The 25,606-nt window shown below is 39.1% G+C and overlaps 1 protein-coding gene across 1 annotated transcript in view; it reads left to right on the forward strand.

Annotated features, from left to right (window-relative positions):
- Positions 1-7,700: 7,700 nt before the first annotated feature.
- Positions 7,701-25,606, forward strand: part of CFAP54 (cilia and flagella associated protein 54) — a 100,011-nt gene continuing 82,105 nt past the window's right edge. The window contains 9 exon segments of the mRNA XM_015858704.2: positions 7,701-8,321; positions 8,323-8,615; positions 15,169-15,274; positions 18,923-19,069; positions 20,691-20,862; positions 22,042-22,100; positions 23,784-23,927; positions 24,289-24,402; positions 24,497-24,598. Coding sequence (XP_015714190.2) covers positions 8,256-8,321; positions 8,323-8,615; positions 15,169-15,274; positions 18,923-19,069; positions 20,691-20,862; positions 22,042-22,100; positions 23,784-23,927; positions 24,289-24,402; positions 24,497-24,598 — 1,203 coding nt within the window. The 5' untranslated portion in view covers positions 7,701-8,255.

Consider the following 25,606-nt stretch of genomic DNA (forward strand, 5'->3'; position numbering starts at 1 on the left):
TTCTTCACTTGTGCTTTAAGGAAAATTAGTTATTTGGAAAGACCATGCGTATCTACAGGCTCTGCATAAACAGAGCCATTGTCATGAATCTTCCAATGGGAGCCTGGCCTTTGTGTAGTCTGACTGATTTGCTGCCTAGAGAGCTGCACAGTCAAGTGCCTCTGAGCAAGGGACAGTTCACATAGATGAACTATGGAGAGCAGCCTGCAGAAATAGAGGCTCCTAGAAAAGCACACGATGTATGCTAAGTTTATTAACTTAAGAAAATCAATCAAAGGTCTAAAGAAAAAGATTTTTGTATTCACAAAGATGGAAAATACTTTTTGTGGCTGAGCTTAATAATACGGTTCTTTTTTCTTAACTAAATCTTAACTAAATCCTAACAAGCCTGGGGCATGAGCTACTTGTAATCTTTGAAAGAGATAAAATACCATATGGAATGCCCTGGCATGTTTTCTTAGGTACTTACAATTACAGCAGGTTTGTCGTCTGTGGTGATGGCATTAAGGAAACACTCAGAATCATCTCTTTAACTCTTTAAGACAAACAGAAGGTACAGTTCTGGGACACGTAAAAAATCATGTTTAGCTTGCTGCACGAAGTTTGGATGAAATTTCTCTCTCCCCTCTCTGCAAAAAAAACCCACAACAACCAACCAACGAACCACAACAACAAACCCAACGAAGAACTCCAGCCGTAAAGCCATGTGGGTTGCTTTGGTGTCTTACCAGCTTTTTTCTTCAAGTGCAGATATTTTAAAATACTTTCCTTCAGAAGCAACATAGTTGTTTTTCGTGTTACTTCAGTAAATGTTGTTTACCGACTGGCAAAGTAGGCCATGGCGATATTAACAAGCAAAGCAGTGCAATTGGAGATCAGTACAGTGAAACAGTTACTCCCAGGGACCATATGTTCACATAATGCATGTTTTGGAGGTTTTACTTTGGAGTAGTTCTAGTCTGTTCCTACAGGCTGTATCTCCAGTACCAGATGGAAGATACTGGGTACCCTCCTGGAGAGCAGCTTTCAGCCTAGTTCCATTCCCCTGGAATTCAACCCATGCGCTCAAGATCAACTTCATAACATGAGACAAATGTGGGAGCTGGAGATGCTTCAAAAGTGCACTGAACTAAATTGGTAATGTAGAAGCATCCATTAGCTCACATCTACAAATTAGCATGAATTTTTATTCATGTTTCCTACTAGTGATTATGATTCTGATTACTAAATTTTAATCATTTTGTTTTTTTGCAAATTCACATGGGTGCATAATGCTTGGTTTCAATGACGTTGTGCCTACATGCAAGCAATCGTTCTAACAGTCTTTTCCAATGAGATTATACAGGTGAAGCACAACAAAAATTGTTCCTGTAGTGATAATTTATTTAGCAGCAATATTGGTAATAATGCAGAAGGAAGAATAAAATCCGGTTGACTTATTTTAGTTCGGCAGAGGTAAAAAATGTGCCACCTCTGAATTTAATAGATATACTAGGATATACCAAGTAGGACCACGATGTAAAAAATAGCCATTTGGATATATCCATCCCTAACAGATGAAGAGCCATACATCCACTTGAGAGCATTTTAGCAAAACTTTCAAAATTTGTTTCTGATATTTCATCTGCATTGTGTGGCCAAGTTCGGCGTGATTTTTATTACCTCATCAATTAAACAAGTAAAAATACTGGTAGAAATTGAATTTATCCTGATATATTTGTGATAAACCGCAAAGTTTCAGGGTAACCTTTGGAGAATAGAAGGGTCTCCTGTTTATTAGCAGAGTTGTTGGTTTGGCAGAATGTTAAAACTGCAAGAATGAGGATTTATTAGCTTTTCTTCTATAAGAGTATACAAGAGATATTGGAAACAAACCCCTCAAATGGGATGTCTAAGATCTCTGAATCTGATTCTCCAGTCATCTAACTTCAAAAATCACAGCACTGTTTCTCCACTCCTGTTTAGCATTTGTATGTTCCTATTCCTCTCAAAAGCAATACTGAAAATAATGGTCTTTCTTTTACAGTGTTAAGAAAATGTCTAAAGGAAAGCTTACTTAAGCCACATTCGCTATAACAGACTACTTCTGCTGTCCAGCTCAATTTCTAAAGGCTTACCTATCAGTGGCAATCAGTGGCTAATCACTGAAAGGAGTCAGAATTCCTGTGGGAAATACCTGCACTTCTTCCCACTCTTGTTAGCGACAGAATGCAAGCTTAGAATTTTAATCTTCCTTCTAGCAACTATTTACTTTTCTTTACTGTCATCAGACTTTTGGATATTGTGGCTTTTCCCCCAGTCCTACTGTGGATTTAATGATCCCATATCCGCATTTCTATCAATGTAGATATGTAATGCTGTTCCCGGTGACTATTTATTTCAGATGTAATATAATCAGGCAACAGCACCAGTTGCTCTAAAAATAAATCATTGTAATTTTATTCTTGAACTGAAATAAAGCCGAAATGCGCCAACTTCACCATTCCAGACGCTGGCTAAAGAAACTTCCCACCTGTATGCAGAACACAAAACAATTACTTTTGCTCAAATGCAATTTTCTAAATTTCTAAAGTAATCACATAAAGGCTCACAATGACATATATTTATCATTGTTATATTTGATTGTAACAGTATATTTTATTAAGAGTAATATGTGCCAAGATAATATAACGGTATGTACCCAAAGCTCAGAATGATGTCTATTATTAGAAATAATGATCTGGAAAATATGACATAGAATAATAAAAAAAGTATTATTGAAAAATGTGAATCATCCAAATAATTATGTGAAGATAAAGATTTTTTTTCTACTTCCTTGAATAAGCAAGGCTTATTAACAACAACAACAAAAAAATAGCTACTCTTATACACTGTGTAACTTTTTACTGCTGAGTTCCAGGCTGCTAAATCTCCTAGTCCAAGGTCAGGCTATCGCTCAAAACAACCTCTGTCAGCTGCTTGCGCAAACCTCAATCAGCAGACACTTTGACCCTGGAGTGAAGTATTCTGGCAAGTGAGTAAAAAAGTCATATAAATGGAATGTAGAGGCAATGATGCAAAAAAAAAAAGTGTCAAAAATCATACTGTACTGCAATAAGAAATGGCTGAAAACTGAAGTGCATTGATCTAAAAATACAGGAGGTCATCACCAGATTATTTCAGCTCTCCCTTTGTTTGTTGTCAATGGTTAATTCCTGGAACAGTTTATTTTGATCCTCTGAGCACTCCCTGACCAAACATACGACAGAGAAAGTGTTGTGATAAGGATGCATTTGTCTACTCAGAAACTATATATACAAACAGCAGTGATTTCCCTGAGATGATTTCTATCTACAGCATGTGTAGTAGCTCAGAATTATAACAACAAACACACATCAGGGGAATATGAACAAAAATGCACTGTCACACTTGGCTTCAAGAAAGATTTGGGAAAAGCTTCAGAACTAATTTATTTCTTGGATTAAACTATACTTCCTTTCATTTAACATTTGTCTTGAGAATCTTCATGAAATGAAGAAAATGCTCAATGGTTTAAACAAAGCACATCACTGTTTTCCTCACAGACTGGAATCTTAACTGTTAGATGCCTAGCAGTTAGCTTAAGCAAAACACAGCTAAAATGGAATTCATTTCCCTGTTCTATCTCTGCTGTTTCTTTTCTCACATGCCATAGAAAAATATAGACATTTTACCTTGTCTCCATTCACTAATTTAGATGTCATCTTTAGCTTGACCCCCAATGTTTTCATGCATACAGCTAAGTGTTGAACATTTTTAGTATGTTTTTAGATGCGACTTAAAAGCACATCACTAAAAGCCTTGCTCAGACTTTCTTCCTTTCATGCTGAGAAAGGATGTACAGGACTTTTGCACAAGAGTTCTTTATTATTGCTTTAACTAGCCTTAGGCATGGCTTCTTTATTAAAAGAGCCACTCCAGCTTCCTGAGATTTGAGACAACCTTTGAATGAGAGAAACTGTTCACCTTTGCAGTCTCTACAGTGATCCAAAATTAGTGCATCCTCCATAGATACATCTGCAGATCCCTTGAAGTCTTTCCAAAATAAGTTCTAGCAATTGATACCTACTTCAGTAGAACAGTATATGTAACCTGGAAAAAAACATACATTAATCAAATAAAGAAAGAACCACAAATTTTAAGCACAGTATCTCCTTGAAGAAATAGCTGCATCTTTTGAAAGTCCCTTATGGACTTTTATGTGTCCTGCTGCTGCCTTAGGTACTTTACTTTGTAAAGCAGATCTGAGAAGCTGTTGTGTTTCAACTTAAACCTCTTAGGAACTTGAGCATCTGTATAACAACCCTGCTGCATCTGCCTCCCCAAAGACCAGCTGACCCATTCAGTGCATAACAGTACAGCCTGAGTGGGATGAGCCATATTGTTCAGATTGTTCACACAAATATTAAACATTCCTACATTTTACTTGGAAAAAAAGAAAAAATCAGCTACAAGAGGATCACTTCTTCCACATAAAATATTTTCTGGAAATTGTCTGAAATTCACCAATATGCTCAGGAGTATTTCCCCATGTAAAGAAACTGAAACAAACTCTTGGGAGCATTCACGCTCACACTAGAAAAAAGAAAACACAACCAATTTCTGTAATATAACCTTGGCACACTGTATCTACAGAATTTGGCACTGAAACCTTTCATATGTTACAACCAAAACACGGTGAGAACTGTCACCACAAACTCAAATGCAGCCTTACAAGAATCTGACAGTTGTGCAGTTCTCAGTAGCTGCCATCCTCCCTCATGCTGATCATTCTTTTCCCTTCCTCTTACTACAGAACCCAGCACCAGCTCAGAAATGAAGCCAGGTACACTTCTCATTTAAAACCAGAGTATTTTCTTTCTCTGAGCATCCACTTACGCTAAAATTGTTCCAGGTCTGCACTCATAGTATCTGAATAGACCAGCAGCTGTTTGTCAAAATGTGTAAGTTTCAGTTATTTTCAAAGAATGGCTGGGGTCACAGGGGACCTTAAAGATCACCTACTTTCACCCACTAGATGATTACTTGGCCAATGTATGTTTTAGAGTATTAGAGAGCATTTCTCTGTTTAACAAACTTTGTATATCAACCACTGATAGGAAAAGCTCTACTAACCATTCAATTGAAAGGCAGCCCCGAGATAAGGGTAGGAACCTACAAATTCTGTTTGAACTGCTAAGATAGATATATTGTAAAACATCTGAGTCTAAAGACACTCACTAAGTAGTAAGCCACAAGCAACTGTACCAAACAGCCCTAAAACAAAAAGTGCAGAATAATGGGAAGGAAATGATGACAGTGTAATCTCACATAGCTGCCCATTAATATCCTGTACTCTCATATCCGTCTCATCAGTTATAGGTTCAGACATGTGCCACAAATTCTGATAGCAGTGAACTTGCACAGCTGTTGCCTCTCTTCTTCCTTATGCAGTTAGTTACTTCCAGCAAATAGAGTTCCTCTTGTATGTTTCATACAAATTCTTCCTTTTCCTTCTCCCACTGAGCAACTTTCACTTCATTTATAAAGTATAACATGACATTCAACAACACAGTTCACCTTTTCCAGCTATCTGATGGCTTTTTAAGTTGGACCTATAAGAGGCAGCACAGAGCTGTTTTTTTTCTTTTTTCCCCCCACAATACCTGATTCCTCTATACCATGTGAATAGCAAATGCTGTACTGCCATATAAGACATTTTGTTTCTATTGGTCCTCAATTATGTCTTCCTTGGCTATCTCATGAACTGTGAATTACTCCACAAAAATCAGCACACTGCTTCCTTCTCTAGCACTGCTACTTCAAGACAGAGAACTGTAACTTAGACTGGGTAGGCACACTATGGATAGAGCAGATGTGAACCCACACTTCTAAGCCTATTAGTCCACAAGTATTCAGCATTATTTTAAAGTCCTGTGTTATCCTAACAGCCTGAAATTGCTAAGCAATGACCTAGAATCACCTCAACTCAAATACTTTTTCTTTTCTAAAAGCATCAATAAAGATATCATGTAAATTTAGATCTTTGGTCTCTGAGGTCTGCCAATTTACCCTACTGGAAACGCAGCACCCAAGGTTGCCTCTTGCATACAGAAAAGTCTTTAATCATCCTAATTCAGGTGTACATTTGCTACAAGCAACCTAAGAAGGGATCTGAATGTGAACCTCAGCATTACTGGTAGGGAACAAACTTTACTGTTATACTAAAAGGGCTCAGCAGACATTACCTCAGCCCCTGCACCCTGAAACCACTGTACACTCTTCCTGTCTAACTTTATTGTGACCACACAGTGTTTTCCCTCCTTAGTTCTTTATAACTTCACTGTAGTTCACACAGGTGGAAGTGACACAGCAGAAGGAAATGGCAGCTTGATGAGTAGCAACAAAGATTTTCCCCTTTCTGACTCAAGCATATTCTTGGTCCCACAACCATTACAGCAGATGTTTCTGATATGGGTTTTTACTAAGTTAACTCTTTGTGGGCTCTTCTTTGACTTAATTTCTGAGGAACCTTCCTCATATTTGACCTGGCAATAATAAATCACAGATTGCTATGACCTCTCTGCTTGACTCAATGGATTTACCTAAATCCTACTTCTTGGAATCCTTTTTTGTGCCAGCACTCCTACAAGACCTTTATCTTGTCTTGTTTCTCACTGATTTCACCTTGATTCAGATTACAGTCTAAATATTTGCCTACTGATGACAAAGTCACTAGTCTTCCAATTAATAAAATCACTTTTTTTTTTTTTTTTTTAAGACATTAGGCCATGTAATTCAAAGAACTGTGATAAGCTCTCAAATTCATTCAGTCCAATATGTTCAATCTTTTTTCTTTGGAGGAAATTCTCCTCTCTGAAGGCTTCAGAAGAACTGATAATCTTTCTGAAGTTAAAAAGCTCCATTCATTTAATAGGAAGTCCTTTGGACTTTTGGGCCCACTAAGCATTAGAGAGATTAAATGTTAGATGCAGACTATCTTTTGAGTCTTCTCCAGAACAGTAAAACAGCCATCACTATTATAAACACAAAAACCCTGAAATAACATACATAATAGGATGGTTGCTGCTGTTCTTCGTTATGGCTCTGCAGGGTGTTTTGCACTGGGTGCTGGAAGGGCCTGAACTGTCCTCCCTACACTGAACTCTGTTTATAGGAGGGAGCGGATGTTGGACCCTGTTGAGCTCTGACGCAGAAATGTTAGCCTGAACATTCTTCACGAGCTGGCTGGTCAGCTACGCCCTACTTAACTTCCCAGCAGTTAAAGCTTTATCTTTACTTAGCTCTCTAATCTTCCCCTTTGGGAAATGACTCTGCTCCATTTCTCTCATTGTTTTCTTTGACTCCAATTGTTTCTATGGCTGCAAACACTGATTCAAGCTCGCTAATATTACATCCACTCCACCATCTGCTTGCCAAATGTTAAGAGATGCACAAAGTTTTACTCAAGAGTCTCGTTTGCTGCTTCTCGAGCACTTCTCAAGCTTTTAGGTACTGCTGCTTCATAAGGGCACATCCTACGTCAGCTCTGAGTTTGAATATCAGCCCTTTGGAATACAGCACCACCTAGTGAGGCAAAACAGCTGAGCTCCAAGGGACTTGTGGACAAAGCCAGCGGCACAAGCAGCCTTTCCAAAGGAGCTGGGGTGTGACAGTCAGCTGGAGTGCATCACAGGGAGCACTTTGGTTACTATGGCACTTAAGTGATTCCTATGTCATTTTGCTGGCCTGCAGAATGCAATGCTTTCAGTTTCCTCATGCTGATGCTGAGTTGTTTTTACTATGAGCAATGGGATGCACCATCCTTTGTCATTCCTTGTCACAAAATGGCAGCCAGGGCCAGCTGCAGGGTGGTGCTCACCGCTCACCCATCGCTCCTCAGCTTTTGCAGCCCTGTTGCAAGTTAATCATGTCTCTCATGTGTAGGAACGCGGACATGGGCCTGGTTTCATTCCCCTCCCTCCCAAACGCCTTCACTGTATTGCCTACAGAGAAGCTGAAAGCACTCCGGTTGCCATGGCCTCCTCCAGCAGGGTTGATCGACTCGGCCCGGTTGTTTCCCAGCGTGCCGCCGTTGTTTTACAGGCAGATAACGCTACTCATAGGGCTTGCAGAGAAGGGCTTTTTTGCTCTTTTCTCTGTAGCAGCGTGGGAGGCCCGCTATGCCATGCAATCAGCGAGTTCAAAGCAACGAGACAAACATCCATGTCTAAAAGCGCCCCTAAGCCAGCTGCCGTATGGCACTGCTGACACCGGGGTGCTGTGAGGCACAGCCGGGACACGCGGGGACAAGGGGCTCCAGCCGCCACAGCTGTGTCCTCTGGGAACGGCCGGGCCGCCATCTCCCCGCCGCCGTTGCCTGGCGACGCCGCCGCGTCCCCTCCGCTCCCGGGCCGGAGCATGGCGGAGCCCACAGAACCGCCGCCCCTCGCTCCGCCGCCGCGGCCGCTGCCGGCTGATTTCTTCGGGGCCGTGGTACCGGGCAACCCCGTGGTGGACAGCCTGGAGGCCGAACTGCGGGACGTCCTGGGCTTCCTGCGGCGGCTGAGAGGCACATGGGAGTCCGAGCCTCAGCGGCACGAGCTGCACCGCCGCGGGTAGGGCCGCGTCCCAGCCCGCTCCGGGGAGCCCCTCTCCGTTCGGTTCTTCCCCGCTGTCCTCGCCGCCCTCCTCCAGCCCCCATCCCTTCCCCGGGTCCCCTTACATAGCACCCACGGTGCAGGCGGCCCTTCCCTGTCAGTTTTTCTAGTGGTGTGGCAAGCTGCTCAACCTCCTTTAGTTTTGCTTTTTATCTTCTCTTTTTCTGCTTTATTATCATAGAATCACAGAATCGTAGGGGTTGGAAGGGACTTTTGGGGATGCAGTTTCCCTATGGTAGGTTACATAGGAAGGAGTCCAGGCAGGTCTTGAATCACTCCAGAGAAGGAAGCTCCAGCAGCTCTCTGGGCAGCCTGTTCAGCACTACCACCCTCACAGTAAAGCAGTTCTTCCTCCTGTTTGTAGTTCTGATGTAGTTTGTGCCCATTGCCCCTTGTCTCATCGCTGTGCACCTCTAAAAAGAACGTGGTCTCCTCTGTTTGACTTCACTTTAAGATATTTAGAACCACTGGTAAAATCTTCTCTCAGCTTTCTCTCCTCCAGGCTGAACAGCCCCATATCTCTCAGCCTTTCCTCCTAAGGGAGATGTTCCAGGCCCCTCCTTTTATGGCCCTCTGCTGGACTCTCTCTTGAAGGAAGTTCTCTCTTGAACTGGATGCAGTTCTTCATATGTGGTCTGACCAGAGCATAGAGAGGAGGATCACCTCCCTTTATCTGCAGGCCACACTCTTTTTAATACACCCCAAGATACCTTTGTCCTTTTTGGCCACTAGGGCACACTGCTGGATCATGGCCAACCTGTTGTCCACCAGGACACTTAAGTCCTTCTCTTCACAGCTCCTCTCCAGCAGGTCATACCCTAATTATCTTTTCCTAATTAAAACCCCCTCTCTCAAACACGAACAGCTCATGTTTCCGCACTTCCTAGCGTTTAACACTATGAAGATAACACGAGGTGCTGTGGCTGTTGATAGTGCCGCTGTTTGCTGTGTCAGAGCTGCTGGAGCTTTTCAGCAGGGAACCCCCTTTGCTGTGCCAGAGCAGTTGGCAGCCCACCAGCAAGTGCTGCAGGTGCAAGCATGGTGTGGATGGCATACACATGCCTTGAGAGCTGTGCCCATAGCAAGGCCACATGAGGACAGCCCACACAGCTCTTTTTGTGCATGTGTCTGCGTCTATGTAGGTATATTTTTATACCCGTCAGTGCAGGCAGAACATATGGCAAGTGTATTTGTGCATATTTGTTTGCTCACATACATGCATATCTGTGGGTATGCATAAGTCTAAATTTTCTAATGCAGGAAATGTAGAGCAACTAAAATTGGAGGATGATTCACAGTTCATGCATATGTCTTACAGGGACTGTGCATTTCTCGTGTAGCTCTTTCTGCTGTATTTAGGTACATTATGACACAAATGTTCAACTGCCTCTTTTAAACTAATTGTTGATTTTCTATGGTTATTATCTGAACAATGTTCTGTTCTAAATTTACGGATCTTAAACATTAATATGAAAGTCTCCCAGATTATCACAATTTCATTCAAAAGGAGCACAGCAGGTAGCTGTAAGGGTGGTTATCTTACCACTCTGGGCAACTTCTACCCTTCTACCCTTACGTATTTTGCTTGGTACTTTCTAAGATGGAGTCCACAAATATTACTTCTCTAATGGTGCTGTAAACATTTTATGTGGTACTCAAATCTGGCAATCTATGATTTGTATCCATGGGAGATCTTTTGTTTTCTAAATGTTCTGTATTTCTAATTTGTTTATGTGGCATGTCCAGGCCTATGTCTCTCACACAGATTGGAGTCTTTGGGCTTTAGTCTCTCTGTCTATATATATTTTTTTATATTGCTTCAGCAAATGATTTCTGTGCTTTGGTATTTTTAAGCCTTTCATTTACAGCTTCAGACTGTTCTTTGCTTTAGCTGATCTGTATTCTTAGTTTGAAAGTATTCCCTGCAGGCCCCTCAGAGGAAGGAGTGCCACTCAGCTGCTCCATACAGCACCAATTCAGCAGAAAACTGCTGATCATGAACACATCCATTTTAACTTCTGGTTGTGAGCTGCGCATGCTGAATCTGATCTGTTTGCAGATATAATGCCGAGTAATTGGTTTCTGCATCCAGTGTCTCCAAGCCATACTTTACTTTCTCCTGTGGAATATTTTGATGTGAGCAGGCTCTATCATTTTAAAACTGGTATTTTGTAGATGTTTCCCATGTCCATGCTGGCTCAGCTGATATGAGAACATTTCCCAACCTGAAGAATTCTTCAGCATTCATCACAAAGACAAGAATTAGCACTACCTGGGGCTTGGTTCCAGAAGCTGTTGACAGTAGTGATTCATGCTGGAACTCCAAGGCATTGAGAAAGTTGCACAATATCAAACTCCCCATGGCTCTATGTCTTCCAACATTCACTGTATGTACAGAGGCAATGCAGAGATAGAAAACTGTAATTCTGATAATTAGCTCACACACTCAGCTGGCAAACTTACAGATATTTGTGATTGTGAAATTTCTATGCTGATTTTCCTTTTACTCTCATTGCTCAAGATTGGAATACGTGCTGCTTGCAGAACTAGTCATAGTCTAGTTGTTTCTAAGAACTGCTGAAGGTAATAGCTGTTACAGATGATTTCCTAAATGCTCTGAAGGTTCTTGCTTTGTCATTTGTCAAGCTATGTTTTCTGCCTTGGGTTGGTGATCAAAGTGCGTACTATTAGAGCAGCAAGAAAATGAGCTTCCACATGGCACAGTTTAAAAGACTGTCAGCTTCATTATTCCATTGCTATCAGCCTTTGATGTTGATAAGTTAATAGTAAGGCTATAGGTTAGGTGCTTATAATGTTCTAATGTAAGAATTAAAACGTTGATTCGTTGTACTGGAATTATGAATATTTTACATTGGAAGAAGTAGTAAAAAGAAATTTTTTTCCCATCAGGTAAATGAGGAGCTGTTTTAACCCATTTCTCTGGTCAATGGAGGTATCTGAGAATCCCTGTGAATTGCTGGTTTTGTTTCATATTGTGTGGTTTAGGTATCCTCATTCAGCATGACATTTTTTGATCTGTATCAGGAAATCCTTTGCTAATTCTAGTAAAGACATTTCACCCAGAAAGAAATCCTCATGAGCTTTACCCTGTACAAAATATTATGGATTGACCTTTCAGGAGAAGACTTTTATTATCCACAGAGTGGCTGGAAATGAAGAAGTTTCACCTTTGAGCTCCAACAGCAGTTTTTTTTCCTGAGAATTCACTTGCTGCTCAACTTGTTCTTCTGGTGTCCTACAGCCTCTTTAAAGGAGAGACTTATTAGCTGTTTGGAAAACATTGTGCTTTCCTTTGTCTGTGTAAGACATTCCTGTGTCATGCACTAACTTCTTCTCAGTCATGATATAGTTGCAGAAACCAGCACTGGTAGTACTCTCTCCAGGTTAAGAGGTCAATAGCCACAGAGGTTTTTAATTCCTTACAGGTGGACCATGAGAAATACAGTCCCCATTTAGAAGGTTCTCTTTACTATACTGGGCTATGATTCTTTTAAAGACATAATGTGAAAGAAGATTTTATTCAGGTTGTTGCTTTTGGCCTAGTTTATGCTTTTACTGCATTTTCTCTTTAGGATACACCTCTAGAATGCCCCATTTATTTCTTTGCTGTTTACTTTGAAGAACTGAGAATTGTGCCAAGCTGATACTTTTAGGGAAAAAAAAGTGTTGCAATTCTTTGGTGTAGAGATAATTTTGACAAGTTGCTCATACAGCCATCTGTTTCACCTTGAAATGTGAAGGTGACTTGTAGCTTTCTGTGTGGGAAAGCTGATGTTTCTGGTTATGTCTTTTATTTCTTTCTTTTACTGGAGTCTTATCATAAGATAAAATGAAATGCTGTCTAGGAAAATGGAAAAATGAATTTCAAGTTCCTGAATGTCAGAAAATAGCTGAAGAAAGTGTCTTGCATTCTAGCCCACTATCACTAACTTAGGAGAGTGAAAGGGTCCTGAAATCTCACACCAAAAACCTTAAAGCTCAGATGTGTAAATTCAGCTAGAAGATTATTTTCAAACAATAATTCCTCTCTTTCCAGTTGCCTCCCTTTCTTATAAATTGCTACCTATCAATAATTTAGCTGTTGTGGTTTCACAAGACAATCTTTGCTGAGGTTCCTGTAGAAACGATTAGTTAAGTGATTAAATGCAGAAGATGCCTGGCACTATGAACGCTGTCAATATTGTTAATTCTGTAACAGGATTCATTTCAGAAAAATGCCTGTGCTTATTAGCAGCCTGTCTGAGCTGATATTGTTTTCAAGTTTGAATATAGATTTCTTTAAGAAATCTAAGTCAGCTAAGTAGTACAAAGGCACTAAGACATCAAAGGCAGCCAGAAGGGACAACACAGCAAGCTGAAAGCAACCCAGGAGATTCCTGGAGTCAGTTGAGGATAACATTCTGGTTCAGGTATTGGACACACCAACAAGAGGCAAAGCGTCACTGGACCTGGTGCTCACCATTGCAGAGGAGATCATTAAAGAGATTGAGATTAGAGGCAGCCTGGGCTGTAGTGACCATACCCTGGTTGAGTTTGTGATCTCAAGGAATGTGGGCCTGGCAAAGAGTGGAGTCAGGACCCTGAACTTCAGGAGAGTGAACTTCAGGCTGTTTAAGGAATTATTAGATGAGGTCTCCTGGGAAATTTTCCCTAAGGACATGGGAACAAAACAGAGCTGGCAGATCTTTAAGGACACCCATTCTGAAGCATAAGAAATCAAGCAGAGGAGACAGGAAACCAGCATGGCTGAGCAAAGACCTTGTATATACCTGGTATGAAGTATATTGGTCAGAAGAGGTAGGCAAAGGAGAGTGTACCCACTCTGATGCCCCATCCTTGGAGGTGTTCAAGACCAGGTTGGACAGGGCTCTGGTTAACCTGATCTAGTAAATGTGTATGTTTGGTGGCCCTGCCAGGCAGGGGGGTTGGAACTACATGATGCTTGAGGTCCCTTCCAACCCGGGTCATTCTGTGATTCTGTGATTCTGTGTGATAAATGAAAAGGGAGAACTGGCTACAACACACATGGAGAAGGCAATAGATACTCAAGTTCTTTGCCTCAGATTTCACTTGCAATCAGGCTTCCCATGCCTCTCATGTCCCTAAACCTCTAGGGTGGGAGCTGGGGAAGCAAAATCCCTCCCACTGTAAAAGCAGGGCAAGTTTGAGTCTGTGTCATGAGGCTGAATGTGTTCAAGTCTATGGGGCCAGACAACATGCATCTCAGGCTCCCAAAGCAACTGGCTGATGTGGTTGCCGAGGCACTCTATCATGTCTGAAAAGTTATGGCTCAGGTAAAATCTCTGGTGAATTGCAAAAGGGAAACATTACTCTCATTTTTAAGAAAGAGTGAAGGACCCAGGGAACTACAGGCTGGTGAACCTCATCTGGGCCTCAGAAGATCATGGCACGGATTCTCCTGGAAGATATGTATGTTGCTCTGAAAGTAGTATCTCGTAGGATAACAGAAGAGCAAAGCAGCTATAGCCATAAAATCCTTTCTTTTTTAACAAATGTATCATTTACTTGTTCTTTTGTGGAGTCCCATGCTACCGGATTTAATATCCATGAACTTTTCATGCTAGGTGCACTTCAGTGCTAGAGGCTTTCTAATAGGCCTCTTCTTTTTGTGATTCGTGGTACAGCTCTATAGTTTATTTCACAATTACAAGTTCTTAAGTTTGCTGCTTCCGGATAAGCATTGTTATTTTGAGATCTTTTCCCCCTGTTCTAAGTGTCTGTAGCTTCTTGTCCAACGATTGCTCTGACTTGCAATCCACTGAGTTAATCCTTAGGATACCAAAATGTTTCTTCAGAGCTTCTCAAATTCTATCTGCAAAGTGGATGAGATGGGAACTTACTCCCAGAAGGGGAGTAAACTCTTTGAAAAGGCTGATAATAGCAGGACTAGGGGAAATGGTTTTAAATTAAAAGAAGGAAGATTTAGGTTGGATGTTAGGGGGAAGTTCTTTACTAGGAGAGTGGTTAGGTCCTGGAACAGGCTGCCCCGGGAGGTTGTGGATGCCCCGTCCTTGGAGGTGTTCAAGACCAGGTTGGACAGAGCCCTGGGCAACCTGATCTAGTAAATGTGTATGTTTGGTGGCCCTGCCAGGCAGGGGGGTTGGAACTACATGATCCTTGAGGTCCCTTCCAACCCGGGTCATTCTGTGATTCTGTGATTCTGTGACCTTGTTTCAACATTACAAAGGAATTGATATTGTCATTCCAATAAGTATTTATGTGTGGAACAATTCCTTCTCTTTTAAAATCTATGCAATAAAGACTGTTGACAGACATGAAACCCAGAAATGTCCTTGGCTGCTTGTTAAATCTTGCTTTAATGATAACTTGTTTTGAAATATTAAAAGATTCCAATACATTTGGAAGAAGGAGGTTTTCACAATTTGAAGCTTTCTTGATTTGTTTACTTGTTACGATGGCTCTACTGCCAGTTTAATGTGGAATTTTTTTCTCCTGTATTTTCTTTTAGAGCAAATGCTCTGTTTAATACCTGGATCAGATACAAGCCTCGGCTGCCAGACTGGTATTACAATGACAAACTTGTGGAAGTTGGTGATTCCCTTACTCAGATCAAAGTAAGTCATATCAAAACAGAAATGGTTCAATCACAATTTTTGTTTCATTCTGTTTCTATGCTACTTTAATTTTTAATTATATTTCACAGGAAGCTACTTAGAAAGTTGCAAAAACTTTTGCAAAATAACGCCAATGAGAGTAGGTAGTTTGTATCTCTTAATTATTATTATAAAACGTAATTTAAATTACGTAGGACGTAATTTATCCTTTTGAGAAGACCAGAATTGCAACAAGGAAAGACTGAGGAGAAAGTAATGAAGATAACCAAAATCATGAAACAGCACCACATAATGAACAAAAGTTGGCTAAAACTATAAAATTAGGAGCAGAGATCACTGACCAGAGTGTGATGCAGGTCTTTGAATTCAGGAGTAAAAGAGGCTGAATAGGGACTGATATCTTCCAATATAAGAACACTAAATGAAGCTAGTAGGTGACAAGTTCAGAGGAAAAACATCTTCTCTGAATACATACTTAACAGCGGATTTTTTTGCTCTCTGTATGATTAGCATCTGAGATTATGTCTTGCTACAAACCCGACCTTGTTGTTTAAATAATTATGTTTTGTGAGTTCCTAAACAGTTACTGTAAACTTCTTTAGATGAAATGTTATTTGGATTTTTTATGACAATATTGAAGAAAAAATAGATTTGGATTTGTTTCCTGTTGAAACAGGAAACTTGTTCTGTCCCCACCAGCAAAAGAAAAATAGGTAATTGGTATTGTGCTTACACTGAAAATAATTTTTAAGATTACCCTATTGACTTTTCTATTAAGGAAGCAGTTAAATGCCTATTGTCATGTTTTTTATTATCTGCTGCTGTACGACATTTACTCTCTGACGCTATCAGATTCCCTCTTTACACCTAGAAAAATAGCAGGCATAATTGGAAATGTATCAAGACATTTTGATGAGCCATTTCTTTAGAGGAATATATCTCCTGAAATTGTTCTCCTATGACACCCTTTGCTTATGGAGTCCAACAAGTATAAAAACTATTTGTTATTTATGAACAGTATTTGTATGTTCGTATGTGGCTATTGAGCCACCTTTACTGAAGACCTGGAGGAAGGAATGATGATCATATAAATGTTGCACAGTCTTACCTGACCTAAAGAATTGCATAGAAGTGGTCTGCCTCCTAAATAGAGAACAGCAAGCTATAGCTCAGCTGTGGCAATACTGAATACTCACTGGTAGGTTGAAAGCACATAGAAGAGTTTGTAATTGTGGCACTATTATAACTGAAGATAAAGTCTCATGGTATAGGTTTAGAAATATTCACAGAAATTCTCATGGCAGTTCTCAAGTAACAGTATTTGTTAATAGCTCCTTCATCGCCTAGGCAATTCCACTTATATTTTCTTCATATTCATATTCTCCTTAAGCTTTCATAGCTTCTGGGCCTAGGAATTGATTTGAGTATTATGCAGTGATTTTAGTGCTTGAAACTGCTGCTCTCATAATGCATTCAGTAAAAAGTTATTTGAAATAAATCAAACCTTACCCTCTTTGCTTTGCACTGACTTCCCATAGCATGACTCAAAGATGATAGTTTGCTCCTTGTATTCAAGGGTCGTGGAAAAGCTTGTCTTGCTGGCTAGCATAAAACTTGGAAACGAACTGTCCCCAGAACTCCCATTTTTAAGTGTGTTGCTTTCACGTTTTTACAGATTTAGCTTTCAGTGTATCCACATTTTTTCTCAGGAGAAAAGGGAAAAAAACGTGATGGGTATTAGTTACAAATTTCAGTGCGTTATGGGAAAGACAAATGTGGTGTAACAGCAAGTTCTGTAATAAGTCGGGTAGAATCTATTCCATACATGAAACATTCTTTTGGTCCCTTTTGATTCTTAGTTGGAAACTGCTGACGGTCGTTTTAAAACTGAATCCTCCTTTATGTTCTGTAATGCTTAATGATACATGGTCTTTTAAAATGAGTTACTGGTGACTGAGTACCAACTTAACTTTCTGTCCTCCAGCAGTTTATTTTAATGCTATCTCACACCGAATTCCTTTCTATTACACATCTGCTATGTATCTTTTAGGACACACCTAAATTCATTATGTTATGTATATTGAAATTAGATACCTGTTAGTCATCATACTAATCAGTACTGACTCATTTCTTTGCCCCCTCCCTCTGCCTCTATCTGTCTCTTATCTCCAGTCTTACACGTGTATTTTAAACTGTCTGGAGGAGGAATCACATTTCATTAGTTAGTAAGTAGCTGATGCGTGGTTCTGATCCATTGGCGTTGTTGTCACAACCGTCCATGGAAAGTAAAAGTTTCTGTTCATCCACTCCTTTCACACAGCCAAGGTAATGGGGTCATGCGAGTAAGATTCCTTAGACATTAAGAAATTTAGGGGAAGTGTTACTGTGGTGGTGGGAATTCGAATGGAAAATAGTGTTTATGAGGAAACACTGTTGGATTTTCTGGGAGTAAACATCAAAGGACCATTTTCTACAGATAGAAATTAGCTATTTTTGTTCTTTCTAGAATTTCTCATGATTGGTGTTTGTGTGGTCTAGCATTAGTGAAGTTAGTAGAGAAACCTCTAAACAGTTTTTGCTGTAGGGAGTGACAGGTGATTCAGTAAGTTAAATGGCACTTGGGCAGCTGAGTCAGAGCTCACTGTCACAGTATGATGTCAGAATGTATCAGAGTGCTGCTGGGGAGCTGAGCACTGCATGACACAGAGCTCAGCATCCTGTTTCTTAACAGTTCTTAAAGTATCAGTGTGATTTCTGCTCTATTAATTCTGACCTCTTGGCCGTATTTAATTCCAATATTCACTGGTTATGTTTTTCTTCTCCTGCATCTTGTTTGAAAAGATGAGCTTTGGCATCAGGGAAAAGGGGGAGAGAAGTGATATCTGCATATTTTTTTATAAAGTTCTGCCTTATGACATTTCTCAGTGTAGCACCATTGTCATTACTGTTCACAAACTGCAGGATATTCCAGAAATTTTGTTTGGTTTTGACTTTGATTTTGATATTTTGATATTAGCCTAAGATCATACTCTACACTTGTTCTCTGGTTTGTCATATTGTAGCAGAAATGCTAAGTCAGGGCTTGAAGCAATGGTTGAGCACCTGGTGGGAAGGCAGGGCCAACCCAGGGGAGCTCAGGTGCATGCAGTGCACCTCAGCAACCAGAAGGGATATAACCAGCCTGCACCCCTTCCTAGACTTTACTGAAGGGTTGGCAGTGGAGGCAGTGGATCTCTTGCTGAAGATCCCTGTGCACCTGAGGCCTTTTGAAGATAAGGAGAATCTTTCCTTTGTTTCTGTGCCCCCAGCTGTTGTATTTGAGCAAGTCCTCACTTGCTGCAGTCTGAGACTTTGCTATTCTGTTGTTATTGTTGTGTTTTCCATCATGTTACAGTATTACAAGTATTTATGACAAAAATTAACAAACTCTCTTATCACGAGCTCTTCTTTTAAGTATTTTAGCTTTCCTCCACTGAGGATTTTCACATTTGAAATAACATTGATGGATGTTTGCATGAAACTTTGTTGCTTTACTTCCAGGTGATCTCTCATGTTGATACTTCTTACGTAAGCATAATAAAATGACACATTTTATAGAAACAGATGTAATATGTAAACTATAAAAGTAACTTATTCTTTATTTTTCAGGAGTATAAGTTGGCACTTACTCAGTGCTATGGAAGGTACCTTCAGCAGTTCTGTTCTGTAAACCCTGATGACATCCCAGCTGATGAAAATCAATTAAAATCCACTTTTTTCCCAAATGGTTTCAGAGATGAAAATGCAGCTCTTACGGTAGGATGGTGATCATTTTTCTTGTTAAAGACATTCACAGGTTCAAAACAAGTAGTGTGTTTTATCACCTGTAAGTGTGCTTCATGTTACTCTGTTAATTAAATATTAATATTAATGCATCTTTTGCCTTGCCTGTACAGGTTATACAGACTTAAGTCATATGTATAATATGAACATCCAGAGAGGTGTATGCTTCCAAGAATGAATGTTTATGCTTCTGTGGCATAAACCAACCTCTGTCAATGTGAAAAAGGCAATTTTCTCTGAATAGGCTTTGTTCTGAAATAGTTGCTAATAGCCACTGTCAGAATCAGGATATGGACCGAAGTTGATAACTGTCTTTTAATTGTTGTGGAAATTTCCATGTGGTATGATCTAAGAACTGGACAGAATGCAAGAGAATTTAAACATCGTGCTTTAATTTTTATTGTATTTATGCAAGAATATTCCCGACATCAGTGCATTACAATCAATAGATTATTTGCTTAGTATGGAAAAAAAATAATAATAAAAAGAGGTTTTGTAAGTGCTCTAAACTCTTGGGGGACTAAATGACCTCAAGAGTATATTAACAGTCTTTTGTATTAACTTTCATTTTAGGGGTAGGTGTCTGCAGTTTATTGCTTTTTATCCAAAACAGAAAATGTTTCAGTTGGTATAGCGGGAGTTCTATAAACACACTGGATTTTATTTTAACCAGTGCTTTGCTGAGAAGCTCTCTTTTGATTATATGGGGGATATTTTGAGAAAAGGAATATACAAAAAACAAACAAACAAACAACAACAAAAAAATGCAAGTAATGGAATAGATTGGCCAGAGAAGCTGTAGAAGCTCAGTCCCTGGAGGTGCTGAAGGTCTGTTTTGAAGATGGACAAATTAAACCCCAGTCTTTTGAGTACAGTTAACATGTCTTAACATTTCTCCCTTCAACTATTCATATGGCTTACGTACTAGGTGCATTTTTACCTTGTCTTTTTCCTCTTCGTCTTTTTCCTCTTCGTCTTTTTCCTCTTCGTCTTTTTCCTCTTCGTCTTTTTCCTCTTCGTCTTTTTCCTCTTCGTCTTTTTCCTCTTCGTCTTTTCCTCTTCGTCTTTTTCCTCTTCGTCCTTTTCCTCTTCGTCTTTTCCTCTTCGTCTTTTCCTCTTCGTCTTTTTCCTCTTCGTCTTTTTCCTCTCGTCTTTTTTCCTTTTCCTCTTCCTTTTTCCTCTTCGTCTTTTTCCTCTTCGTCTTTTTCCTCTTCGTCTTTTTCCTCTTCGTCTTTTTCCTCTCGTCTTTTTCCTCTTCGTCTTTTTCCTCTTCGTCTTTTTCCTCTTCGTCTTTTTCCTCTTCGTCTTTTTCCTCTTCGTCTTTTTCCTCTTCGTCTTTTTTTCCTCTTCGTCTTTTTTCCTCTTCGTCTTTTTCCTCTTCTCTTTTTCCTCTTTCTCTTTTTCCTCTTCTTCTTTTTCCTCTTCTTCTTTTTCCTCTTCTTCTTTTTCCTCTTCCTCTTTTCTTCTGTGTGTGTGTGTGTGAGTGATGGATCTTTTCATGCTCAACGTTTTATTATAGTTTACCAATGTAAATAATGTGTATCTGTTTAAAATATGTGCATGTATATTTTACACGTATTTCCATGTGTTTCAGTTCCATGCTTTGCAAGAGAGGAATGTTTGCGTTTATCAGATGGTTTGTAGCAATGACAGAAATCTTCAGAAACAAGAATCCCTGCAGGCTTGTTTCAAAGTCTTGTCATCATTACGACTCACCATGCAAGTGGCTCTACCTCAGCAGAATTTGTGTTGGCTTGTCTACAATGGTATCTTTGCATTTCTTTGCTAAGCAGGACATCTTGGAAATGTTTTAAAGGTCAATGTAAGGGTTGTGAATGAAGCTCTAATTAGTTTTTAATGAACTTCTAATTAGTTTTTAATTGCAGCAGTGGATTTTAAAAAATGTGTCTTGTTCTAAAATAAGGGAGTTCTAAGTTTCTAAGCTGAGGTGTATTTTTGTTTGTTTTGTTTTATGGATAAATAATTAAAATTAAAATATAATCACCTGCCATTCTTAAGTTCAACTATGGGTCTCTGTACCAAGCCTAGACAATAAGGAATTTTTTCCTCTGAATAGAAGTTAATGTTAGGTAATTAGTCTGACTTTTCCCAGTTCCTAAGCACTTTCCTGCAACTTCTGGCAACAGATTTTGTCTTATTACATTTGACTGATTAAAAAAATAAATCTTACTAGTACTTGGTGAAGTCTTGTTTATTGGGATAATAACACCCTTCAAACTATTACAGTTGGCACTGTGATGTCTCCTGCTGCTGCAGGTGTCCCCTTCTGAACAGTCACACACACAGAAGAGTAGACTTTTTTTCCCCTAAGATTTTTCCCTAAGAACTTCGGTCTTTTGTACTTCTAGGGCTATTTATTTATTTATTTATTTAAATGTGGCATAGCCTAAATTAATATATTTTGACATGATTTTATTCATAAGTGACCTTGATGCTTTTGAAAATTATATTCACGATCAGTTTCCTTCATTTCACGTATCACGCGGAATATCGTCTTGAACAGTGTTGCTGTGTGCCAGGATAGTGCTATGACAAACTAAAAGATTCCTGCTAGTTAAGATGTGAGAAGTCAGCCTATTGAAAGAAAGAAAAATACAACTAGGGATAAAAAAAATACCAAGCCTATTTATTTCATCACTCCATTGAATAAAAAAATCAGTGTATTGAATTTTTGTATTTAATTATTTAATGGTGCTACTTTATTAAAAAGTTATTTAAAAAGTTGATACTGCTCAAGAATCTGATGGTTTCATCTTCTCTACCTTAAAAATAGTCACAGAAAGATGATGATGATGATGATGATTATTTATTATTATTTTCACCCTTTGGAAATACCAACCCAGATATATGAGGAAGTTCCAGTTGCTGAACATATTTCTTCTAGGAATTCAGAACTTACCTGTTCCTTTATTTTATTTTTACAGGTACGATTCATATTTATACCATATGCAGACATTTGATGACGATAGGTCAGTCTGCTAAGGTATGGAAAATAAACAGAAGTATTTGAAAACTGCACAGAAGATTAGAAAATGCATCTCTTTCTTGTGTAACACTGTAGCCTGATGTCTGTTTTATTCTCCTTGCCAGCAGTAGTGCTTGTCACACTCAAATAAACACTCTAGGTGGCAGAATGGCCAATTCAAAAGTCCTTGTGTCTTGATGCCACTGCACCTCTTTAGCTATGGAATGGAGCCCAGCTCATTGTCTCCCTGGACCCTGAGATGGAATGTTTGATGATTTTAGAGCGCTCTGGATGTTTTTTTTTTTTGTCTGAGCAACTCATCGGGATCCAAGGATTGTTTTTGTTTCTTAAAAAGTGGAGATATGCTGACACCTGGTGGATAGACTCTTTTTTAAAATCTGTTGCTTATGTCGGTTGTTTCCTGAACAAGAGCTTTTCCTCCTTGTATGTCCGAATAGAAGTGAGTTAGCATCTCCTTTAACTTTTAGTCTTATAGTACCATATTCAGAGAGACTAATCATTGGCATTTCAGATTATTTTAATTTATATAGGGCACTCCAGAATGTCTCCTATTTATTTCCACAGAAGCTACACTAGCTGCAAACAGCACAATAATAGTCTTTGACAGAGCAAATTCTCAGCCACAAAACACTATTCAACTCAGTCACCACTGTTAGCTGTAGGTTTTTGCCAGGGATGGATGTGCATGCTACACTAAAAATCTGCATGACTGTCTGGAATGTGGCTTATCTTTCATATTGCTGCTGCCACTACTGAAGTGCACCACTCACTGCCTTACTGTGCTCACATCCATTGTTTGGTTTCCATAAACATTCAGGAATCGTCTCCAACTATCAATGGCCACCATTTTTTCCATATGGAGGTATTCAATTCCACAGCTTTGCTTCACGCGCACATTTCTCAGACTCAATTCTGTCCAACTGCCCCTCTGCTGCCATCTGTTGCACAGCAACAGAAAGCAATGTTGGTGTAACGTTCAATCTCTACTGCTGTACTATCATCATCTGCCTTGTATGTAACAGCCCAACATAATAAGCCCTCATCTATTGACTATCTGTGCATTGATTTAGTTTGGGACTAAAGCTGTGTGTATTTAGTGTGCCTTGTGGAGCATCACACCAAAGAGAATGGAAAGGAAGATACAGTTCAGCCACTATTGAAGGGCTAATTCTCTAAACAGAGCATTTGCTGCAATGTTAGTAGAGACAGATGTAACTTAATATTAAGAGCAAATAATATGGTTCCATGGTTATAAATTGATTTCAGTGCAGGCTGTCATCAAAGAAGGCAGACTCCATTGTGTCACGTCCGCTTGCTTGAAATGTAACTTAAAAATTAAAATGATCACTAGAGGTGGCACAAAGGAGAGAGGGAGCTCTCATATTAAGAGTAGATGAGAGAGAAGGGTGGGACCAGTGTCTGCTGGCTAGTCTACAGTGAAGAATGGCAAAGTAGCTCAGTGGTTAAAATGCTTGCCTGTAGCTTCTGATAGAAAACCAATAATAAACAGGAAGATTACTTCTTAATCAACAAAATATGTTAAAAATCAATATAAATTCTGTGACTTTTTTTCCTCTTTGAATTAGTCCTACCAAGAGGAGAAGTGTCCTTACCTGATAGAAAGTATGTTGGTACAGTAGAAAATGAGTTCAGTTTGAAGCTGGATTTTTTTAATTACAGGTACTGGAATATCTACTGTGGGCCAGTGTATGTATGGAATTATCCATTCCACTCTTATCTGTACATTATTTGACATGGAGAGCTACCCTATATGCTGCAGTTTCTCAGTGTTATTATGATTGTCAAGCCGGCATTCATGGAGAGGTATCTTGATTTACCATATGTCTATTTACATATGCCAGCTTATCAGACCATATGCATTTAGAATTCTTTCTTTATTCCAAAATTTAACTACATCGTGGAAGTGTTTTGACTTGTAAATGAGTAAACAATTAAATTAGTACTTTGCATTCTAATAATACAGATTTCTATCACTGAGTAGTGGCAAACCCCAGTACAGATGTACGAAATGTATCTTGCAAAATTTTTCTTCTTATTTTCGATTGACTTTCTTGAACTCCTTTGCAGTTTCCTGAGTTCAAGTATGATGTGACTGTAAAATTACATACCTGCAAACAGAAAAGACGAACCTAGACACAGGGGTTTTTTTTTGTACTTTGGACAGGTATTTGCTCGTCGTGGTCTGCTTCAAATCGATGAACTGAAGCAATTAGAAAATATCAGTTCTTCGCAGACAAGTTCAGAAACAGAAAAGATTTTTAGAGAGGCCACTATAAAGGTATAATTCTGCAAGTAATTATTAACAGCTACAGTAGCTAAACAGTCTCTGTGTGGGGCATATGACATAGTTACTTGCTTTTTTCTTTTGCTAGATGTCAGTAATGATTTTCAAAAGAGCAGTATTTGAATCCAGAAGAAAGCCAAAAAGCCAGTCACGAACTAAGTTAAGAGTTAGCTTGAAAGAATCACAAAATGTAAGTTTAACATTTTGTATAATCCTTCTCTTTGCTTATTCTTCGCAGGTGATGAGTATGTGATACAGTTCTGCTTAGTGCATATGGTGCTATTTACAAAGAGGAAGTATAATCTTTCAGTTTTGTAATGAATGCAATTTATCATTAAAATGCAGAAGAAACTTGAAAAAGAGAAAATGTGGCAGTTCAGTGAGAAATACTGTCTTTTGTACCTTTTTGTTTCCTTAGCAATAAAACCAAGAAAAATCTTGCTTAAATTTATACTGAATGTATGGGCTTTTGCCCTGCTATGCCCAATTACTCTCTTGAAGGGATACCTTGAAAAAAAAGTTTTAGTGCTTTCATTTTTATTTATTTATTTCTAATCTGCTTATTAGGTCCACTTTTCTGAAAGATGTTAGAGATGTTAGTTAGAGAAAGGTATTCAGAATACAAAGTAGTCATCTAAGGATGTAACAATTTCCCCTAAATACCATTCTATCTTTTTGTTCTTTACAGCCAGCATCGTAAGATAGGTAATCCACTGGCATAAGAATTATAAAATATTAAGGTGATGATTTTAGGTATGTGATTGTGTTGTTCCTCTTCTTTTTCATTAAAAGAAAATTGCCTGCTGACATTAGAAAGGCTGATCAGGAGTAACTGAGGTTGCTCATTTGATGCTGCTAATGGCTAATAAAAAGTTATAATGAAGTTATACTGATGTGCTACAGATGCAATTTGATCATGTTGAACACTTTTTATTTTTACATAAAAAATTACAAAACCATTACAATAACTTATTCATTTAAGCTTCACAGAAGATTGTCTGATACCTCAGTTTTGAATTACTGACTTAAATCAGAATTGATACTGAATTATTGTGTGGACAGCACAATTGTTTTGTTGCAGACTTCACTTAATAGAAATTTCCTGTTATCCAAAATGGGGCCCAAACCTCAACATGTTCAAGTATGTGTGGTCTGCACATAAGAAGATGCTGGTTAACTTTCTTAAAGTCAACTGATT

Source organism: Coturnix japonica, chromosome 1, assembly GCF_001577835.2.
Source record: "Coturnix japonica isolate 7356 chromosome 1, Coturnix japonica 2.1, whole genome shotgun sequence".
Taxonomy (NCBI): Eukaryota; Metazoa; Chordata; class Aves; order Galliformes; family Phasianidae; genus Coturnix; species Coturnix japonica.